This window comes from Drosophila guanche, unplaced genomic scaffold (assembly GCF_900245975.1).
Source record: "Drosophila guanche unplaced genomic scaffold, DGUA_6, whole genome shotgun sequence".
NCBI lineage: Eukaryota > Metazoa > Arthropoda > Insecta > Diptera > Drosophilidae > Drosophila > Drosophila guanche.
This window is the reverse complement of record NW_022995747.1, coordinates 2,030,796-2,049,767: the sequence shown is the minus strand read 5'-3', so window position 1 is coordinate 2,049,767 and position 18,972 is coordinate 2,030,796. Positions and strand designations below refer to the sequence as shown.

Genomic DNA, 18,972 nt, shown 5'->3' with positions numbered 1-18,972 from the left:
AGTGGAAGTGTGTTGAAAAGCTGCCAAGGGGTTGCCCGTGGGACGTGTAATTAAAAACATTTCTCTCTGTTTTTTTTAGTTGCCAATTGGCATTTCCAGACAGGGTCACAACATTTATGTCAATAAGCTGTTAAACATTACAATATACCTACGAGTAGTCTAAAAGAATGCTTACAATAGACTGAATGGGGCTCTTAGTTTCTAGGGTGCGCGCTACTCAAATCTTTAGTAGCCAAATTTCTCATTTAAATGTGTGATGCCGTCGCCACTTTGATTGGTCGGTGGCACCCATTTTGCGTACTTTTCGGTATCCTCATGCTCGACCAGCTCATTCATGTCCATGTCCACATCCTGACGCTGTTTGTTGTTGCGCTGTCGCGGTGCTCGCTGGCGTCGCTTCTTTTCTGCACCCTCCTCCGGAGTGGGGCCTGGCAGCGCAGTGCCAATGTCATCAATTGCATCTGTCAGCGGAAAAGCGAGGAAGAGTTCGGTAGGAAATGTGGCAACTTCGGATAGAGCTGCAGTTGACAGAAAGTTAAACTCTTGTCCGACTTCCTCCTCGGATGTGGTTGGCTTGCTTGCTGCGGGTGCTGCTGCGGGTGCTGCTGCGGGTGCTGCTGCGGGTGCTGCTGCGGGTGGTAGTGCCACTGCCGCTTCAGCGGTTAGCTCACTTTCCGGTGGACTTTTCTTTTGTTTAGTTTCCACTTCCACTTGCATTTCCTTCTCCATTTTGGCTTGCTTCTCCTTTAGCTCCTCCTCTTCGACTTCCTCTTCATCCGGGGCAAATGCTTTCGATTGCACGGTGGCTCGTGAGCTGGGCAAAGCTGTGACCACTTTGAATTTGCTAAACTGATTCCGCTTGCCAATCATTGGCAGCTGCTTCTTGGCACCGCTGCCCTCCTGTGCCGCTGCCGATGTGATGGTGGCTGTTGCACTGCTCGTGGTGTAGGGTAAACAAGCTGGCTTAGCTATTTCTATGAGACGCTGCACTCGCTGTTGCTCCCCCTTGATGCGTTGTAGTTCCAGCTAGAGAGAGGAGACAAAAGATAGTCAGGCAAGGCTCAATGGAAATTTCCACCTACTAACCCGAAGCTTTTTGATCTCCGTTTTATCCACTTGCCATATATCCACGCTGAGACTGTTCATAAAGTTGTCCAGATCATAGCTGGCACTCAGCTGCTTGGCGGCCTCCTCCTTGGCGCGCTTTTCCTTCAGCTGGTAAGTGGCAATCTCAAATTCCACCTTGCCCAACTCGGACAAAAGATCTGTTTGCTGTTTCAACTGCAAAACAAAACAAAAATGATTAAAAGATCGCCAGAATTATCTTTCTTTGACCTACCAAATCTTCATAGGTGAGTGGGCCACTGGAGCCTGCTGTTTGCTTGCGCTGCTTCTTGCGCGCCACATCGCCTGTGCGATCCCAGAACTCATCTTCGTCGTCGGAGTCGCCGGCTTTCACTATTTTGCGCTTTTGTCCCTCTTGGTTGGCCTGCCGCAGCACGCCATGTTTGTCCAGAGTGCGACATGCCTCCAGGGCGCACTGCACAACGCAATCCTTTTTGCGTCCCTTGTGGTTGACTTCGATGAGTATCGGCCTGCCATTGAAATCGTCCAGCGGCAGCTCCACACGGCAAACAAACGATCCTTGGGACAGCTCATCGCATTTGTATTCGAGATTGAGGCCCTCGCGCTCGAAGAATCCACGCAGAGTCTTCTTGGGATCGTCGAAGAAGAGGTCGTCGTTGTTGCTGCTGGCGAATGGGTTGTGTGTGAGATCGGTTTCCTCGTCGGCATCCTCTCCCATGCCCCAACTGATGCCATCGTTGCGCTCAAGTTCCTGTGCCTCCACAATTTTTTGCTGTTTCTCGGCCGCAGCGGCAGCCACCTCCCGCTCGCGCTTCTCCCGCAGCTCAGTGATCGACAACTCCGACTCGGGTTCGGCATCCGCATTGGGTCCTTGCAGTATGTAGATGCGCGAGCTGCCGCCCAGCTTGAGCATGTGACCCACACGCATTCGTATATATACCTTAGAGGGCACGCGCTGTTTGTTGAGGTATGTGCCGTGGGTGCTGTCAAGGTCGTAGATGTACCAACCTTCCGGTCTCTCGGGCTTGGCTGGCTTTTCGGAATGATGCTCGTCGTCCTCGTAGTGGTGGTCGTGGGACGCCTTCGGCTTGTACTGCAGCACGGCGTGGAAGCGTGAAATTGTGGGGTGCGCGGCGGACACATCGTTCTCGGGCAGCCGCCCAAATGTCCAGATAGCCTGTTGCTGCAACTGCCTCACCTCGTCAATGATCTGCCCCGACTTGAGCACCTCAAATTTGTAGGTTTGGTCTGCGGGCGGTGGTGCAGACCAGCGGGGCACCTTGTACGGACAAATTGCTGGTATTAAATTCCTTCCATTGGCCGGCTCCTCGGTGGTTTCGATCTGCAGCCACAGCGGATTCTCAACCACAGTGGGTTTGTATTTCGGCAACGGTGCGGGCACCTTGAACTCGTCCATTTTTGCACTTAATGCAAAATATGGTATACTTTGGGAGGTAAACAACTACCTGGATTTTCTTCTGCACAGCTGATTTCTGTTGCACCTACCTATTGCAGAAAGTTGGCAGGGTCGGGAGGGATATACATTTTGGGAAAACGATTATTTACTCCGAGCACTTGCACAAAACTTCCATCACTAAGACGAAGCAATCGATGACTACTAAATTGGATTTCTGCTTGGAATATCGTCAAATATTATTTGTTTGATAATTGCCAGTGTGCCAGTAACAGGTGTTCTAATTCAACAAATTCAACAAAAAAACCAATTTGGGTTTTGTATCGTTCGGCCTCTAGTGCAGTCGATGTCTATCGCCCATCACTAAGTTGCAATAATTTTACATTTTACAACACTGTTGACGTCGCGTTGGTGTCTTTTTTTTTAAATATAATTTTATTGTACAATTTATATGTTTATTTATTTTTTAAAGTAATTGCTAGTTTTAATGGCGTTCTCACAGTCACTGGACCTGGACGAGAGCGCCTTGCGTGAGCTGGAACAACATTTGGTTGTTGCGCCGCCAGCAGCTGCAGCCGAGCTGCCAAAAGTCAACTCAAGCCGGGAACATTTTTCCGAGTATTTTCAGGACGAATTTTCCTATGTGTCAAATCTGGCAGATGAAAAGGACGACACATCAGTTTTTGACGGCCAGGTTTGCATCGAAGACATTTGCTCTGACGCTGAGGAGCCGATAAATCTGGATCAAAGCAGCTTTTTGTGTCCTGTCAAGGACCAGGAGTCCTCCAGGCAGTTTGCTGAGGATTTAAAGTTTAGTCGCACGATGGCCATGACAGAAGTAGCCGGGGAAACTACTATGATAACACAAAATCTTAGCAAAATGTCACCCAACCAGCTGCAGGTGTCGCCTACTCAGCCAAACGCAAGCATCCGCGAGGCAAGCATCCGCGAGGCAGTCAATGAAAGCAGCCTTGTACCCGTCGACCTAGAAGCACTCAAGTCGCTCGCTGCCTGGAATCTGCCACATAGTATCCTGACAGAGTACAAGAGGAAGGGCGTCGTCGAAATGTTTGACTGGCAGGCCGAATGCCTGAGCAAGCCGCGAGTCGTCTTTGAGCACTGCAATCTGGTCTACTCGGCGCCAACATCGGCTGGCAAGACGCTCGTCAGTGAGATTCTACTGCTGAAAACGGTTCTGGAGCGGAACAAGAAGGTGCTCCTCATACTGCCCTTCATATCGGTGGTGCGCGAGAAGACATTCTACCTGCAGGATCTGCTGACGCCCGCTGGCTACCGTGTGGAGGGATTCTTCGGCGGCTACACACCACCCGGTGGCTTTGACAGCATAAACGTCGCAATTTGCACGATTGAAAAGGCCAACTCCATAGTCAACAAGCTGCTGGAGCAGGGCAAGTTGGATGTCATTGGCTGCGTGGTGGTGGATGAAGTGCATCTCATTTCGGAGAAGGGTCGCGGCTACATTCTGGAGCTCTTGCTGGCCAAGATCCTGTACATGTCGCGCAAGAATGCGCTGCAGATCCAAGTGATCACCATGTCGGCCACGCTGGCCAATGTGGAACTCCTTCGCCGTTGGCTGGACGCTGAACTGTACATCACAAACTATCGTCCAGTGGCGCTGCTGGAGATGATCAAAGTGGGCAGCAAAATCTATGACCAGCAGCTGGAATTTCAGCGCGATGTGTCCAGGGAGTCGCTGGTGCCATGCCTGAGCAACGATCCGGATCATGTGGCCCAGCTGTGCATCGAAACGCTGCTCGAGGGCTGCTCCGTAATTGTGTTCTGTCCATCGAGGGACTGGTGCGAGAGCCTTGCCGTGCAGCTGGCCATCGCCATTCGCGGTCTACTTCAATCGGGCACTGAACTGAGCGGACGCCTTCGCTCGAATCTCAATCCAGAGGCCATTAAAGATGTGAAGCAGCAGCTGAGTGAGATTCCCACAGGTTTGTTGGTTTTGTTTCTTCGAACCAAACTGACACTTCCCTTTCCAGGACTCGATGACACCATGGCCAAGGCTGTTACCTATGCCTGCGCCTTCCATCATGCCGGACTAACCACAGAAGAACGCGACATTGTTGAGGCCTGCTTCAAGGCTGGCGCCCTGAAGGTTCTCGTGGCCACAAGCACACTCAGTTCGGGCGTCAATCTACCCGCGCGACGCGTCATCATACGCTCCCCGCTCTTTGGCAAGAGCCAAATGAGTTCCCTCACGTATCGCCAGATGATTGGACGAGCTGGACGCACGGGCAAGGATACGCTGGGCGAGTCCATACTGATATGCACGGAATCCAATCAAAGGGTGGGCCGGGAACTGGTGCAGGCGCAGCTGCAGCCCATTTCTTCGTGTCTCGGAATGGATGATAGCGTAGGTATCAGAGTTTTGCAGTAGCAGCCCTGACAATTCACAAATTTCCCATTTCAGACTCATCTAAAACGCGCGCTTCTGGAGGTTATCTCTTCTGGTGTGGCCAGCACCAGGCAGGAAATTGAAAGCTTCGTCAACTGCACTCTTCTGAGTGCTGAAAAAGCCATGGCCAAGCAGTCCGAAGAGCAACAGCAGCAGCAGGAGCAGGACTCCGACTCGCAATTCATTGCCGAAGCCCTCGACTTTCTCATTGATTACGAGTTTATTCGCCATCAAGTGGATGAGGATGTTGGGACAGCGAACTATGTGGCCACTCGGCTGGGATCCGCCTGTTTGGCTTCTTCCATGCCGCCCGGCGATGGTCTCATTCTGTTTGCAGAGCTGCAGAAATCACGTCGCTCCTTTGTGCTGGAGACTGACCTGCATGCGGTGTACCTGGTGACTCCCTATTCAGTGTGCTATCAGCTGCAGGATCTCGACTGGCTGCTGTACCTCGATATGTGGGAGAAGCTCAGTCCATCGATGAAGAAAGTGGGCGAGCTGGTGGGCGTCAAGGAGGCGTTCCTCATAAAGGCCATGCGAGGCCAAAGCAAACTCGACTATAAGCAAATGCAGATACACAAGCGGTGGGTAGATATTTCTATATGAGAAGAACTGAACTTACAAGATTTTCTACTCAGCTTCTACACGGCTCTGGCCCTGCAAGAACTAGTCAACGAGACGCCCATCAATGTGGTGGCCCACAAGTTCAAGTGCAATCGCGGTGTGCTGCAGGGACTGCAGCAAATTTCCTCAACATTTGCTGGCATTGTGACGGCTTTTTGCACTTCGCTGCAGTGGTCCAACATCGCCCTGATTGTGTCGCAGTTCAAGGACAGACTGTTCTTCGGCATACACAGAGATCTCATTGATCTGATGCGGCTGCCAGACCTCTCACAGAAGCGTGCGCGTGCCATCTATGATGCTGGCTTCACCAGTGTCGTGGAATTGGCTAGTGCCGATGCTCTCGTGCTTGAGAAAGTCCTTTACAACTCTCTCAGCTTTGACTCCGCCAAGCAGCACGACCACGAAAATGCGCATGAGGCCGCCAAGCGGAACATGATCAGAAATTTCTTCATCACCGGCAAAGCGGGCATGACTGTGGCTGAGGCTGCCAAGCTGCTGATTGATCAGGCGCAAAAACATCTCCAGCATGAGATTGGAGTGGGCAGCATTAAGTGGTCACAGAATCGAATGGAGAATAAGTCAGCAGATAGCGGCATGGAGGTGGAAATGCACATGTCGCTGGAGGAAGGGCAAGCTCAGCAAATGCCGCCAACAAAACGAAAATCGACAGGAGAAGAAGAAGGAAATGTAACACCACCGAAGATAACGAAAGAGACTCCCCCGAGAGTCGTCAACGTTATCAAAAACACGACACAAAAACCGACAGAGAAGCCTAAGCCAATGACCAAAGAGAAGGGATCAGTAAATGTGACGCCAAAGAAAACTGTAGATCCCAGCAAGGACGTGCCACAGAGTGCAGCAGCCTCTGCCCATTCCGATACTCACAAAACTAAGAGCAACCCAACGAACGTTAAATCCCCACAAACCAAAGATAAACAATATGTGAATACTTCCAGGATGACACGACGGAAATCATTAGATATTAATAAGTTAAAGGCATTGCAGCCAGTACCTGTCGCCTCAACGAACACACCAAAAACTAACAACATCCCAAGGGCAGCAACAAACGCTTCCCATTTGAGTACGCAAAAAGCTAACAACATCCCGAAAGGACTCCCCACTGAGGTACTGAAAGAAAACTTAAATCCCAACAAAGTACAAAACCAAACACCCAAAACGAACGTAAAGTCCCCACGAACCAAAGACACTCAATCTGTAAATACTCCGAGACTGACACTAAGCAGATCAACCGAAATCCTTGAGCAAAAGGTAGTGAAGCCAGCACCTGTCGCCTCAAAGAACGAACCAAAAACTAGCAACATCCCAAAGGCAGTGAGTCCCGGAGTACTGCGGGAAAGCTCGTGTCGAGTGGCTCACCAAAAAGGGCAAAATGACACACCCAAATCATCTATGATACCCGAGCTTAAGATAGACAATCGATCAGCAGATAAACGACGTACAGCAAAGGATTACTTAGAAGAAAGATCCCCAAGGAGCAGTTGTGGGCCCGATAAGCGGATGATGCCACGTCGGTGTACAGTAGATTTCAATGGCCAAAAGGAAAATATAACTTATTCTCCGCCCAGCACAAGTAAAGCTCTTCGCGAAGAGCTACAGAAAAAACAAACTGAGGAGAACCGTCGCATTGCACTTATGAAGTTAAATCAGAGACGAGACAAGCTGGAGGCCACGCAGACGACTCCACTTGTAAATGGAAAGCCGCGAGATGTAATAAGCAGCACGGATCCACATTTGAATAGAGTTTATGACACTCAAATTGCAACCCAAAAAGCACAGTGCCCCGCTGTCAAACCATCCTTCGTGGAGGAGGATATCTTTATGGGCGACGATTCGTTTCTGATGAGCACTGGGGTGACTGCTGCTCTCACAGCCGCCGAGTGTAAGCAAACTGTTGTTCCCACCTCGAACTGGGAGGCGGATGAGATACCCAGCTCGCAACCAAGGGAGGAGGAAGGCACACGTGCCTCATCACCGCATAGTTCCAGGTTCATTCGTTCGATGCGCTCGCAGCGCTTGCAAAGTCCAAGATCATCGACCAGTTCCATCGGGACAGCAAGAAGCACGCCGGGCTCTGGATCATTTTTAAGTTCAGCTAAGATCTCGCCCCATGTGCCAACGATTGCAACCTCCCAGGCGGAACTCTCCGAAGTGTCCAACGGCGCTGGGATGGTCTCAACTGAGCTTCAACTTTCCAACATGACCCTGGAAAACTCTTTGCTGAAGCATCCCCAACAGCTGAATGCCTCGCACATCCTCAGCTACTCCGAAGCGGATGACAAAGCGCTTAGCTTTGACAGAATTGAGATAACCGACATATGCGGCAATCGTGAGTTGTTCCAATTGGCGCTCAACGAACTGCAGGCTGCCTCGCGCTGTGGCTTCAGTGTATGCCTTCAAGCGCAGGCGGGCAAGGCAAAGCCACTGATCGGAGCCAATCTGCTGATCAATCAGTTGGCAGCGGCAAAGCAGCGTGAAGCAGCTGCAGGCAACCCGGCGCTCTTCCAGGTGGATGATGGCAGATTCATAGCAGGCGTGGCATTCTGCCTAGCCGACAATGTTGTCTACTATATGTGCATGCAGGAGGAGGGCACCGAAATCCCCACCAGCCTCAAAGTGCAGGAGCTGTGCCAGTTATTGAATCGCCCAGAACTCACGCTCCTCGTGCACGATGCAAAGGAACAGATGAAAGCGTTGTTCCATGGCGTGCCTGAACTGCACAACATCACAGCTAAGGTGGAGGATCCCAAGGTGGCCAACTGGCTGCTGCAGCCGGAAATATCAATCTGCTTTAAAAATATGGTAAGTGACGGCACAATACAAAAATCGTATATGCCAATTAATTTTTACTTTTGCAGTGCCAGCAATTTGCGCCCGAGTGCACAGCTCTGGTCGAGCTCTGTGGCAGCGGGCGCGGCTACAGCAGTCATGGACTTGATACCTCCAGCGCCATACTGCCCAAGTTGCGTGCATCAATAGAGGCCTGCGTCACCGTGCACATACTCAAAGGGCAGTTGGAGGTTCTGGAGAGAACTGGTCGAATGACAAGCAGCTTTAAAGGTGAGTGCCACACACAAAATGTGCTTACATTCCGCTTTAAATTGTTGTGTCCTCTTGCAGACGTGGAAATGCCCATTCAACTTGTACTCTGCAAAATGGAATGCTACGGCTTTCCGGCCAAGCAGCAACGCATGACCAGGCTGGTAAAATGCATGCAGGACTCTTTGAAGAAGGTGGAAAAGAAGATCTTTGCCATGCATGGATCGTACTTCAATTTGGGCTCCACGCAGGCCGTTGCCAACGTGCTGGGACTTCACAAGAAGCCAACCGGTCGTGTGAGCACTTCACGTCAAGTTCTGGAGAAGCTGGGCTCGCCCATATCCGAGCTAATACTCGTTCATCGAAAGTTGAGCATGCAATTGGACAAGTGCATGCAGCCGCTGATTAAATGCTGCGTCGCAAATCGCATCCATGGCCACAGCATAACTTACACAGCCACGGGACGCATATCCATGAGTGAGCCAAATCTGCAGAATGTGGCCAAGGAATTTGCCATTCGAATGGAATCGGTGTGTATTTCCCCTCGATCAGTGTTCAAGTGCATTGACGAGAAGCGCTGTCTGCTGTCGGCGGACTACTGTCAACTGGAGATGCGCATCTTGGCACATTTATCGGAGGACAAAGCTCTGGTTTCGGTTATGAACTCACCGCAGGATCTATTTACGGCCATTGCTGCCCACTGGAACAAAATATCGGAGGCAGAAGTCACCGAAAAAATGCGCAGCGGCACCAAACAGATTTGCTATGGAATTGTTTATGGCATGGGTATGCGTAGCTTGGCCGATGCTCTGCAATGTACAGAGTCGCAGGCGCAACTGACATGTGAGCAATTCCACCAGGCCTATCCAGGCATCAGAGCATACTCGGACAAAGTGCTGAGGGTCGCCCGAGTAAAGGGCTTTGTGGAGACCATAACGGGTCGAAGGCGTCACCTCGACCACATCAAAAGTGGCGAACAAAATCTAATAAGTATGCTTGAAGTTTTACTGCTCCGAGTTGAGTGAATCTATAACAAAACTTTTATGTGTATCCCAATCCAGAGAAAGCCGAACGACAGGCCATAAATACGACCATCCAAGGCTCTGCAGCGGACATTGCCAAGAAGGCAATGCTAGACATGGAGAAGAACATCGGTCGTTACTGGATGAGGCTCGGTGTGGAGGAGAATTCCATCAAATTGGTTCTACACATTCACGATGAACTGATCTATGAGGTACCCAAAGCCAAGGCCAAGAATATTGCCAAACTGCTCAGTCTGACCATGGAGAACGTTGGCAAGGGGAAGCTGAGCGTGCCGCTAAAGGTCAAAGTTAAAATGGGTCCAAGTTGGGGGGAAATGCAAACAATTCAATGACGCATACAAAGGTTGTGATTATTTAAGGTTTTTTGCCTGTTTATAGAATTTGTAAATTAATAAATTGTATTCATATTTATTGAGCTCCTTCCTTTTCCTGCCATTCAGTCCAGGAACCGGCATACGCTTTGGCACTGAAATTAATTAGAAATTAATGTAAGACTGTGTGAGATGTGCACTTGCTGAAACTTACTTGGTAAAGCCCAGGGTGCGGGCCATGTTGCTAGCCCTTGCAGCGCGTCCTCCTGCCTTGCAGGAAAAAATCATGACCGCATCAATTGCCGGCTTCGGGCGGCCATAGGTCTTTGTGAATGCATCATCGGGCAAATTTAAGGCATTCTCCAGCTCGGGCACTATAAAATAAAGGTGTGCCTATTAAGCCCCCTGCTAATCTTTATACCAACAAACAACTCACGAGGAATATTTATGCTCGCCGGCAGCACGCCGGTCTCCTCCAACTCAGACTTGTTGCGCACATCAAACAGATACTTGTCTGGTTGATTAGGAACATCTTTAACTTCCTCGTAGGTGGCCATCGCAGATAATTTTAGAAATAAAGAATTTTCAAATTGAATCCAAAAGGCAAAAGCTTATCTTGTCAAATGTTCGCCGATTAATTAGCAAGTAGCTACAACTATCGATGACAATCAAATGCAATCGTTGACTGTGTGACGATATATCTATATTCTCTAGATCAAGATTTATGAATTCGAAATATCACAGTTACAGTAGTAATGGTAAAAATTGTCACGAAATGATCAAAGCTACTGCTTGTTTTATTTAAAATATCAAAAGCACAAATGAGACGTGATAAGCACAAAAATAACCAGTAGGGACATCTCAAAGGCTATGGTAAAAACTATTCCAAAATTCTAAAAAATTTTGAAGAAACGAGAAAACCCAAAGCAAAGAACTATACATAATTATGTTAGCTCTGCCATGAGTCAATGTTTGATCATGAAGAGCTCCTCCAATTTCACAATATCGAATTTATCAAAAATGTATCAAAAAATGTTCATTTTATTTAAGGTTTTTTGTTTTTCCATTTTTCAAATCAGTTTTAAGTTAACATTTAATAATATATATTCAAGAATTTACTAAATTAAATCAATTTAATTTACTAAATAATTAAATGTAATAAACAAATATTTAAATTGCACAACATTTTTTATTCCCCGCGAAGCGGAGATGAGTGGGGGAGCATTTCCAAAAACATAAATAAGATTGCAAATAATTGGGCCCACATTCTAGAATTGTATATATCTATATAAAATATTTATGTATGTTTCATTTCTGTATATCAAAAGTGGTTCAGTTGCAAAATTAGAAAACCTTCCAAGCTTCTACACAATCGACATTAAACCTAAATATTGATTAAACGTTAACTTCATGCGTTCCTTTTTTATTGGTATTGAACAATTCATCAACTTTATTATATATTTTCCTTATGTCAACAACGACATGGTATACACACATTCTTTTCTTGTATAAATCCACTATACTGATCTGATCCGGTTCGATCTGATCCTTTTGTTACATTCCACATTTCACATGACAGTCGATTGTTCAAAAATATGCATGTGATGTGGGCCATTGCATTCGTGTAAATTCTGTGAATCTATGATTTTGATATACATTTTTGTTTTGTTTTTGTTTCTATTGCAATGCTTGCATTGACATATTGTGTGTGTGTTTCGTGTGTTTTAATACCCAGCAGTTGGCGCAGTACGAGTACGAGTATAGTACATATAAAAAGGCAGAATCGTACATAGTGCATCGTGGGAGTTGGCCAGTCGGCCGCCGTCTTCGATTGATTTGTGTGTTTTATATTACAGTGTATTTGTTTAGGCAAAACGCTTTGACGGTGGTACTAAGTGTTCCGGCAATACTGTGGGTATCTCACAGCCTTCCAGCTTGACATTGATTAAGTGCAAAGCCAGCGCAAATTCCTCCGAGTCGAGGAAGCCATCACCATCGACATCGGATAATTTCCAGATTTTACTAAGCACCGAGTTGGGCAGTTTCGATTTGATTAGCTCCTGCTTGGCAGCTGTAATTAAATAAGGAAATATATTAGCAATTGTTCGTAAGAATTGCCGGAGCGTCTACTTACTTGCACCGGATATCTTGCCATCGACCGGACTGAGGCCGTTAAAGATGGTGTCTGTGCGTGTTTTATCCTTGTTGCAAATCCATTCATGTTCTCCGTAGCCGGCATCAATGCCCTCGCCCTTCATGTAGCCGAATGGTGAGACATGGTCGTCGATGACACCCTCGAAGGCACCACCTGCAAATCCAAAGAAATGTTTAGTTCAGTTCAATTTAGGTTCCAGCTAAGCCTAGAGGGTGGGTTGGGTAGACTCGCCACATAAATTTGCACTCATTAAAGCAAGTAGTCTAAGATCGGTGCGTCGCCGTGCACATAGTACTCGTTACATTCAATTTGAAGCAATTAAAAAGCTTCGAGATCGTTTCGGCTCCAATTGAGTTCAGGTTGACCGACTTAAGAACGTACTTTGCCTACCTACATTAACAGCAAACGGCAAATGGCAAACAATTGCCCCTGAATGCTGCTACATTCAGCTGACCAATTGAGATTGCATGCGGTGCATTTCATTGCATTATTTGAAGTTGCCACTTTTGATCTTTTGCTCAATTTATTTGCGGTGTCTTGTTGTCAGACACTAGAGAATTGAGAAGGCCACTCTGCCTACATATAACTAGGTGTGTGTGTGTGTGTGTGTGTGCTTACATCCATGTCTGTTCCTGCCTCTGCCTCAGCCTCAGACTTTGTCTCTGGATCTGCATCAGGCCCTGACTCTGGCTCTGGCTTTGCTTTTACCTCCTGCTCTGAACCTGTCTCAGGGTCTGCAATTGGCTCCTTCTCGGGCACTGGCTCTGTCTCTGTCTCTGCCTCTGGCTCTGGTTCGGCTGCTGGCTCGATCTCTTTATCGTTCTCGATATGGCCCACCCTACTAGTACAACTGCTGAATAACCGCTGCTGTTGCTGGCGCAGGTTCTGCAGCCAGCGATCAAATCGATCCGCAAATAGTGCTCTCTGTGAGCTGGGGCTCAGGACATTATCGGGCTCGTCAGCCAGATCGAAATCCTCGTCTGAGTCCACTTTGGTATGCAAGAAAGAGAGAAAGAACGTTGACAGAGCAGGGAACACATTTTCAAAGGGTTTTTTCAGAGTGGAAGATCTCCGCAATGATCAGCCCGGGTGCGGCATACAGTGGGTGACAAAGCAGGGCGTATACACAGACATTATCGGACTTGGACATGGCAAAAAAATCAACTCAAAAACTCACAAAAATTAGTGTGCCAATGGCAAAAACGAAGATAAAGGAACGAAAGCCAAAGCGAACAGCTTATTTCTGCAAAATATCGTGTTGCTGTGTGTGTGTGTGTGTGTGTATACACTATTTAGCGACATATTGCTAAACATGTGATGCCTCCCCCCAACCCACTCATATGCAGAGGTGTAAGCAGGTGGTTGGATTGGGTTTGGTTGGATGACTCAAATGAAAGGCGAACCCCTGATCCACATTAGTACTTGAATCAGTTTTGTGTGCGGTACATGAACTATCGGCAAACACTGTCTTTTATCACACTCACTCTCTTCTCTTTGCTCTTTCTTGTTTGCTGTGTGATTGAAATACTTGTGCCCGCGTCAATTATCCCAAAAACAAAGTAACGGAAATGCACAGAAAATCGAACAAGAGAAAGAGAGAGGGTGAGAAGAGAGACAATGAGTACACACAGATACGAGACATTTATTTAGAAATAAATTAGAGTTCACGCGTTCTTGACTTTGATTTCGGGCTGCTGCTTGATCGTGATTCGCTTTATCAACGCATTCTTGTTCCCTTTTGCTCTGGGTGTAATAATAAACAAGGAGTTCATTCACACTCGAGTGCCATGTGAGTGTGTGCTTGCGAGTGTGTGTGTGTGTGGGGAGCAACATTAACTAATTTCGATGGAGTGAGAGGGCCATGACACATTCAAATTCGCAGCCAGAAATCAGAAATAATGATCCCATGACATCAGTTGATCATTTTTGGACTTTCTTTTGGTATTTTGCATACATTCCCTAGTACCAAGGTCATGAGAAATGCGCTAATAGTTGAATTAAATCGTCACTCAAGTGGCCTCAGACGCAGTCAAACTGAAAAGATCAGCAGCAGCCCCAGCAGACACACTTGTAGATCGGTTTCGCCACAGACAATAGCCAGATTATTGTGGAATAACTCACGGGTAAATGCTTTCTTCCTGCACTTAGTTGTAGTTCGTTTGCTATGCAAGCGCCCCCGTCTCGGTTTCTTTCTATATTTTCCCTCTATGTGGATTAGACAGTACAGAGGATGATCCACTTAATGCCACACGCCCCAAGTCAGCTTCGGTGAGTGGCCAATTGATACGCGGCCTCAGGTTGCCAACGCCATCAAGAGTACATTTTTACATACATAAGTACATACATACATTCCAGAATGTACATACATATCTGGCACTAACCGGTTCGGCTTACCGGGAGCTGAAACTGGGAGCGGGTCTTTGGGTGTGGGGATCGGATGCCTCGATCGGGGATTGGGGGTTTTGTTTGAGCAGCTTGACGCAGGGGACTTATGCAGCAGACATTCATTTTTTATACTTCTAAAAGGCAGGCAATATTTCACGTTACTAGATGACTATATATAACTTATTTCCCACTTTAATGGCTTTTTGCCCGTTTTCAGCTATTAATTAGGAGCCTTCTGTTGCCTATAAAAGTAACCAAACCTAACAAAAGGAAGACATTGAGACAGCCTAACAATTTTTGCACTCTGCTCCAAGATTCTCAGAATATTACGCAAGTGTTCTTGACCTGCGAGTGGCCACTGTATCATAAATATTACTTAATTGGATGGCATACTCGTATTTACTTAACAGATAAACGAAAATTAGAGCAGTCGTCGACTGCAAAGTGTTTTTTTTTCAGGTTTTTTTAAGGTTGCTAGAACCAGTTGCCGGCAACTGATAAGCGAGAGAGAAACCGATGATGGCATGCTGACTTGGCCTAACATTGATTTTTATCTAACAGAAGACTGTTTAAACATTCATATAGTATATGTACATTTGTATGTATCTATAACAGTGCCTGGCAACGCGATAAGGTTTGAAAAACAAACCACTTTTCCGACTGGCCTACTGGCCCCACTAACGCATTTATGGGGTGAACACAAACAGGTGCTTTCTGGAAAGTGTAATTAGGCCTTGAACTCTACGCCTGAACACACACGCTTACACACTCACACACTAAAGTTCACAGGTCGAATGTAAACCGGTCGCTCGCTTACTTCAAACGGAATTACCTTTCAATAAAATATTAGATTGCTCATGTGTGTACGATTATAATAGAATTAAGTACGCGCAGGCCAAGGCGTCTAGCTTTTGATTAAAACTATATTTTTCCCCCACTCTCTTTGCTCTCTTTCTTTCACTTAATTGTTTGTGCTTTTGTTGGGCGTTTTAGTTCGAGTTTTAGTGGGAATGGGAATGGGGGAATGCGTGGTCATAGGCGTCATGGTTGCCTGGATGCGTCTGGCTGTTGTTGCTGCTACCATCAGATCTCATTCAACCGAGTGTAAAATTGTAAAATATTTATAATGCTCAAAACTGTACGCCTAGTTTTCGTATGAGTCATGCCAGAGCCCGGAGTCCAATTAGAACCAACAAACAACCAACCAACAGCCTTGCGCTAACACACAGAGAGAGAGCACTATCCATCGATATTTTCCAATGCTTACATCATGTGGCAGCCAGTCAGTAGGTGTAGTTTGACTCTGTTATCAATAAAAAAAGGTACCAGGGGGAAGGAAATGACGAAAGCACTGACTGTTTTGATAATTATTGGACGCATACTACGACTGCCACGCCCCATCTGTATGTCTGGCAGTATTCGCCTAGTTTCAAGTCATCAAATAATTGCTTATCATTTTACAATATTTAAGCAAGATATGATGTGGGTAAGAGTACGTGTCTCTGTGCACTTTTAGCTACCACCCGAACTGGGTGGGGACAGGTCGCTCTTCGTTCTATTTAATTTTGCACAGCACAAAAAAAGTGCGTGAATGTCAGACTAAAACGCGAGGGCAGAGCTAGAAGTCTATGCCGCTTATCAGTTTTTGTGGGGCACCAGCAGCGCTTATCGCTTTGTTTATATAGTCGACACACAGTCATTTATTCGTATATGAATATAAAAAAAGTATATATATAGATAGAGATACGTATGCGAGGCATTGCATAACAGCGCAAAATAGAAATAGGAAGCTGCGGAAGATGTGGATGTGGGCCAGGGAAAACTCATCCGCAAGATGAACCATGAAAGTGAGTTTTCAAATGCCCATTTTTAGGCAAGGCTTTCCTCAACTCTAGCTCTAACTCACAGTGTTTCTCTCGCTCTAAAGTATCTTTGTATCTCTACCAACAAAACTTGTTTTCCGTTGCAATTTGGCTTGATATTTGCTAACTGGGTTAGCTTGGAGTATTTCTTTGCTGTCTGAAACATTCGCGCACGCGCAATCTGTTGCTTATGGGAAAAGGAAAAGAAACACCAGTGAAATTCTCTTGGAAAATCTCACGACATTTACATATTTTCTATGAAACATGCGAATATATCCACACAAATAACCGGGAACCCACCAGCAGCAGCAGAGAGTGCGATAATTACAGCGTGACGAATGTGATAAAAGTGGAGGCTAAATGAGCTCAATGTGCACTTTGCTCGAACAGCAAATTATCGGGACTTTGGGATTTGGGTGGAACACTTACCCTTAACGATGGGCTCGTTGACGAGCGTCATCTCCTCCTGTGGTATCATTTCCATGAGTCGCGCTATGTCCTTGGCCAGCATGTTGTCGACTATGTCCAGCAGATGAGGCTTCAGTGAATGGAACTTGGTAAAGTCCTGGTGCTGCAGGACATCCTGCATCTTCTTGATATCCGGGAAGTCACCGGGCGATATCGAGTGCTCGCGCTGAATGCGATCGTAGACCTGTCCCAGGTTCTTGATCAGGTCCTTCTTCTTGCTGTCCTTGCCAAACACCGAGGGCATGTCCTTGCGCAGTTCGGCGATGATGAAGGCGTGCACCTTGGCCAGGCGCGCTCTCTTGATCAGATCGTTCAGCTTGCGCAGGGCAGCATTGCGGGGCAGTGATTGCAGGTCGCGGAAGAGATCCTGTTCCTCGTCCTCGAACAGCCGTCGGTTGGAGTCGAAGCGCAGGGGCTGGTCCCAGAAGGAGCCAATGTAGACGCGGGCCACCTCCGGCGTCTGCAGCACCTTACCCAGGGACCACATGAGAGCTCCATACACGCGCATCAGCTGCTGGTGATCGATCATGTCCGCCTTGTTGAGAATGATGCGAATCTTGTCGTCATGGCCCTTGAGGGCCTCGATCGAGCGCCGGAACTCGTCGGAGATGTCCAGCTTGTGGGCATCGAAGAGCAGGATGATGCGGTCGACGCGCTCCGCGAACCACTCCAGCACCCCCGTGAAGTCGTAGCCACGATCGATGCGCTGCTTCTCGCCGGACAAAATGCCGGGCGTGTCCACAATGGAGATGGCATTCAGCACCGGCGACGCCACGCTAGAGCACTGGAAACGATTTAGGAACGCATTGCCGTATTTGGACAGTGGACGGAACTGTTTCTTGGGATCCACCACCAGTGCATTGCCGGGTATGACGCCCTCCTTGTCATCGTACATCACAGCAATGAAGCGGTCTGTGGTGGGTTCTGGACCAATCCGAATGCCAGGAAAGTCCCGCTCCAGCAGGTATCGAATGAAGGTCGTCTTGCCCGTCGAGTACTGCCCCACCAGCAGTATCATGGGCTTGGCATCGAAGTCCGGATCCTCCAGCTTGGGAGAGTGAAAGTCATGGAACTGATAGTGCTCCTCCAGGGGCAGCAGCTTGCTCCGGTAGATCTTTTTCAGCTCACCAATCACATTCTCCACCACCTCCTGGTTCTTTTGCTCGCGCTTCAGAAAACTGAACATTTTTTTTACACAGAAATAACAATTAGTAACTAAACTAAAATAATATGCGGGTCTCGTCTCGTCTCGCGCACAGATGGGATATCCAGGGGTTGGCCACGACGAGCGTACGTGTAATATTTACGCGAATAACTTTTTATATATTTGTATGTACACTATATTTCTGTACGCTGTACGCTTTACGCTGGACGAGGGGCTGGCTGGCCTGGTTGCTTCTATCGGCTATGATTCACGGCGCATACGTATTATTTTTGGACTCAATGTTTAAGAAAAGTGCGAAGTGTGACAGCGGAATTATCAGTCAAATATACCGCCTGACCTCCAGAAATATACCGAAAGATACCTCTCCTTTTCTAAATATACCGCATCCTAAATAATTTCCTGGATATTGATATTCTATTAAATAGTATTAGCTAGTTTGGATATTTAACCTTAAAATTATAATTTTGACCGTTTGAGAAATAAATTCTCCTCAAGATTGACTAGCTGTTCCGACTTTTTCTTACTGGATTTTTACAAAATCAGGTTAATGCTAAAACGGTCAGCAGCAAAAAACCATAAACGAAACAAGTGACAATTCAATGTGGCCGTATTTTGCCGCTTGTTGCTTTTGAATCAATGATGTCGGCATTTGTATACCCTATTTCCCTTAATTATTTTAAAATTCCCGTTTTCAAGCAGCGTATTTATAAGATATTGATGTTCGATTATCTAGATAAGCTTGCTAGGACTCTCAGCATTGACCAACATTTCTATTGGAGAATTGAATCGAAATTGCTACAATAATTATTATTTAAATTTGTATGGTGTCATCCCTGACCTACATGTAAGCTAGTGATGAAACAATTTTTTGAAATATGCTCACCCATCTCCAGATTCTAAGCGCGACATCGAAAATGATTAAATAAATCACTTAATATTACACGAATAAGGCCCAAAATGCCGATAAGTCTTGATAT

The 18,972-nt window shown here is 46.9% G+C and overlaps 4 protein-coding genes across 4 annotated transcripts; 1 reads left to right on the top strand and 3 right to left on the bottom strand.

Moving 5' to 3' along the window:
- Positions 1–69: 69 nt before the first annotated feature.
- On the bottom strand, positions 70–2,634 carry LOC117583042 (kanadaptin). The gene is made up of 3 exons (XM_034271203.1): positions 1,340–2,634; positions 1,087–1,281; positions 70–1,026 (listed from the first exon to the last, which is right to left on the bottom strand). Exons 1-3 carry the CDS (start codon positions 2,501–2,503, stop codon positions 226–228), a joined length of 2,160 nt encoding a protein of 719 aa, XP_034127094.1. The 5' UTR covers positions 2,504–2,634; the 3' UTR covers positions 70–225.
- A 267-nt stretch (positions 2,635–2,901) lies between these two features.
- Positions 2,902–10,024, top strand: LOC117583002 (DNA polymerase theta). The gene is made up of 7 exons (XM_034271153.1): positions 2,902–4,461; positions 4,510–4,883; positions 4,941–5,509; positions 5,564–8,369; positions 8,426–8,627; positions 8,688–9,596; positions 9,668–10,024. Exons 1-7 carry the CDS (start codon positions 2,988–2,990, stop codon positions 9,979–9,981), a joined length of 6,648 nt encoding a protein of 2,215 aa, XP_034127044.1. The 5' UTR covers positions 2,902–2,987; the 3' UTR covers positions 9,982–10,024.
- LOC117583003 (rhodanese domain-containing protein CG4456) lies at positions 9,979–10,599 on the bottom strand. The gene is made up of 3 exons (XM_034271154.1): positions 10,397–10,599; positions 10,175–10,334; positions 9,979–10,115 (listed from the first exon to the last, which is right to left on the bottom strand). The coding sequence occupies exons 1-3, from the start codon at positions 10,515–10,517 to the stop codon at positions 10,058–10,060; spliced, it is 339 nt and encodes a 112-aa protein (XP_034127045.1). The 5' UTR covers positions 10,518–10,599; the 3' UTR covers positions 9,979–10,057.
- Positions 10,600–11,386: 787 nt separating this feature from the next.
- Positions 11,387–18,919, bottom strand: LOC117583578 (EH domain-containing protein 1). The gene is made up of 4 exons (XM_034271957.1): positions 18,879–18,919; positions 16,792–18,008; positions 12,095–12,268; positions 11,387–12,031 (listed from the first exon to the last, which is right to left on the bottom strand). Exons 1-4 carry the CDS (start codon positions 18,902–18,904, stop codon positions 11,826–11,828), a joined length of 1,623 nt encoding a protein of 540 aa, XP_034127848.1. The 5' UTR covers positions 18,905–18,919; the 3' UTR covers positions 11,387–11,825.
- Positions 18,920–18,972: the final 53 nt, after the last annotated feature.

Coding starts and splice junctions, on each gene's coding strand:
- LOC117583003 (XM_034271154.1), bottom strand. CDS start 10,517: ATGGCCACCTACGAGGAAGTTAAAGATGTTCCTAATCAACCAGACAAG. Junction 10,335..10,396: donor GGCGAGCATAAATATTCCTC/GTGAGTTGTTTG, acceptor TTTATTTTATAG/TGCCCGAGCTGGAGAATGCC. Junction 10,116..10,174: donor CGCACCCTGGGCTTTACCAA/GTAAGTTTCAGC, acceptor AATTAATTTCAG/TGCCAAAGCGTATGCCGGTT.
- LOC117583042 (XM_034271203.1), bottom strand. CDS start 2,503: ATGGACGAGTTCAAGGTGCCCGCACCGTTGCCGAAATACAAACCCACT. Junction 1,282..1,339: donor CACTCACCTATGAAGATTTG/GTAGGTCAAAGA, acceptor TTTGTTTTGCAG/TTGAAACAGCAAACAGATCT. Junction 1,027..1,086: donor CGGAGATCAAAAAGCTTCGG/GTTAGTAGGTGG, acceptor TCCTCTCTCTAG/CTGGAACTACAACGCATCAA.
- LOC117583578 (XM_034271957.1), bottom strand. CDS start 18,904: ATGTCGCGCTTAGAATCTGGAGATGG. Junction 12,269..16,791: donor CAACGAGCCCATCGTTAAGG/GTAAGTGTTCCA, acceptor TTGGATTTGCAG/GTGGTGCCTTCGAGGGTGTC. Junction 12,032..12,094: donor TGGCAAGATATCCGGTGCAA/GTAAGTAGACGC, acceptor ATTTAATTACAG/CTGCCAAGCAGGAGCTAATC.
- LOC117583002 (XM_034271153.1), top strand. CDS start 2,988: ATGGCGTTCTCACAGTCACTGGACCTGGACGAGAGCGCCTTGCGTGAG. Junction 8,628..8,687: donor AATGACAAGCAGCTTTAAAG/GTGAGTGCCACA, acceptor GTCCTCTTGCAG/ACGTGGAAATGCCCATTCAA. Junction 9,597..9,667: donor TGGCGAACAAAATCTAATAA/GTATGCTTGAAG, acceptor ATCCCAATCCAG/AGAAAGCCGAACGACAGGCC.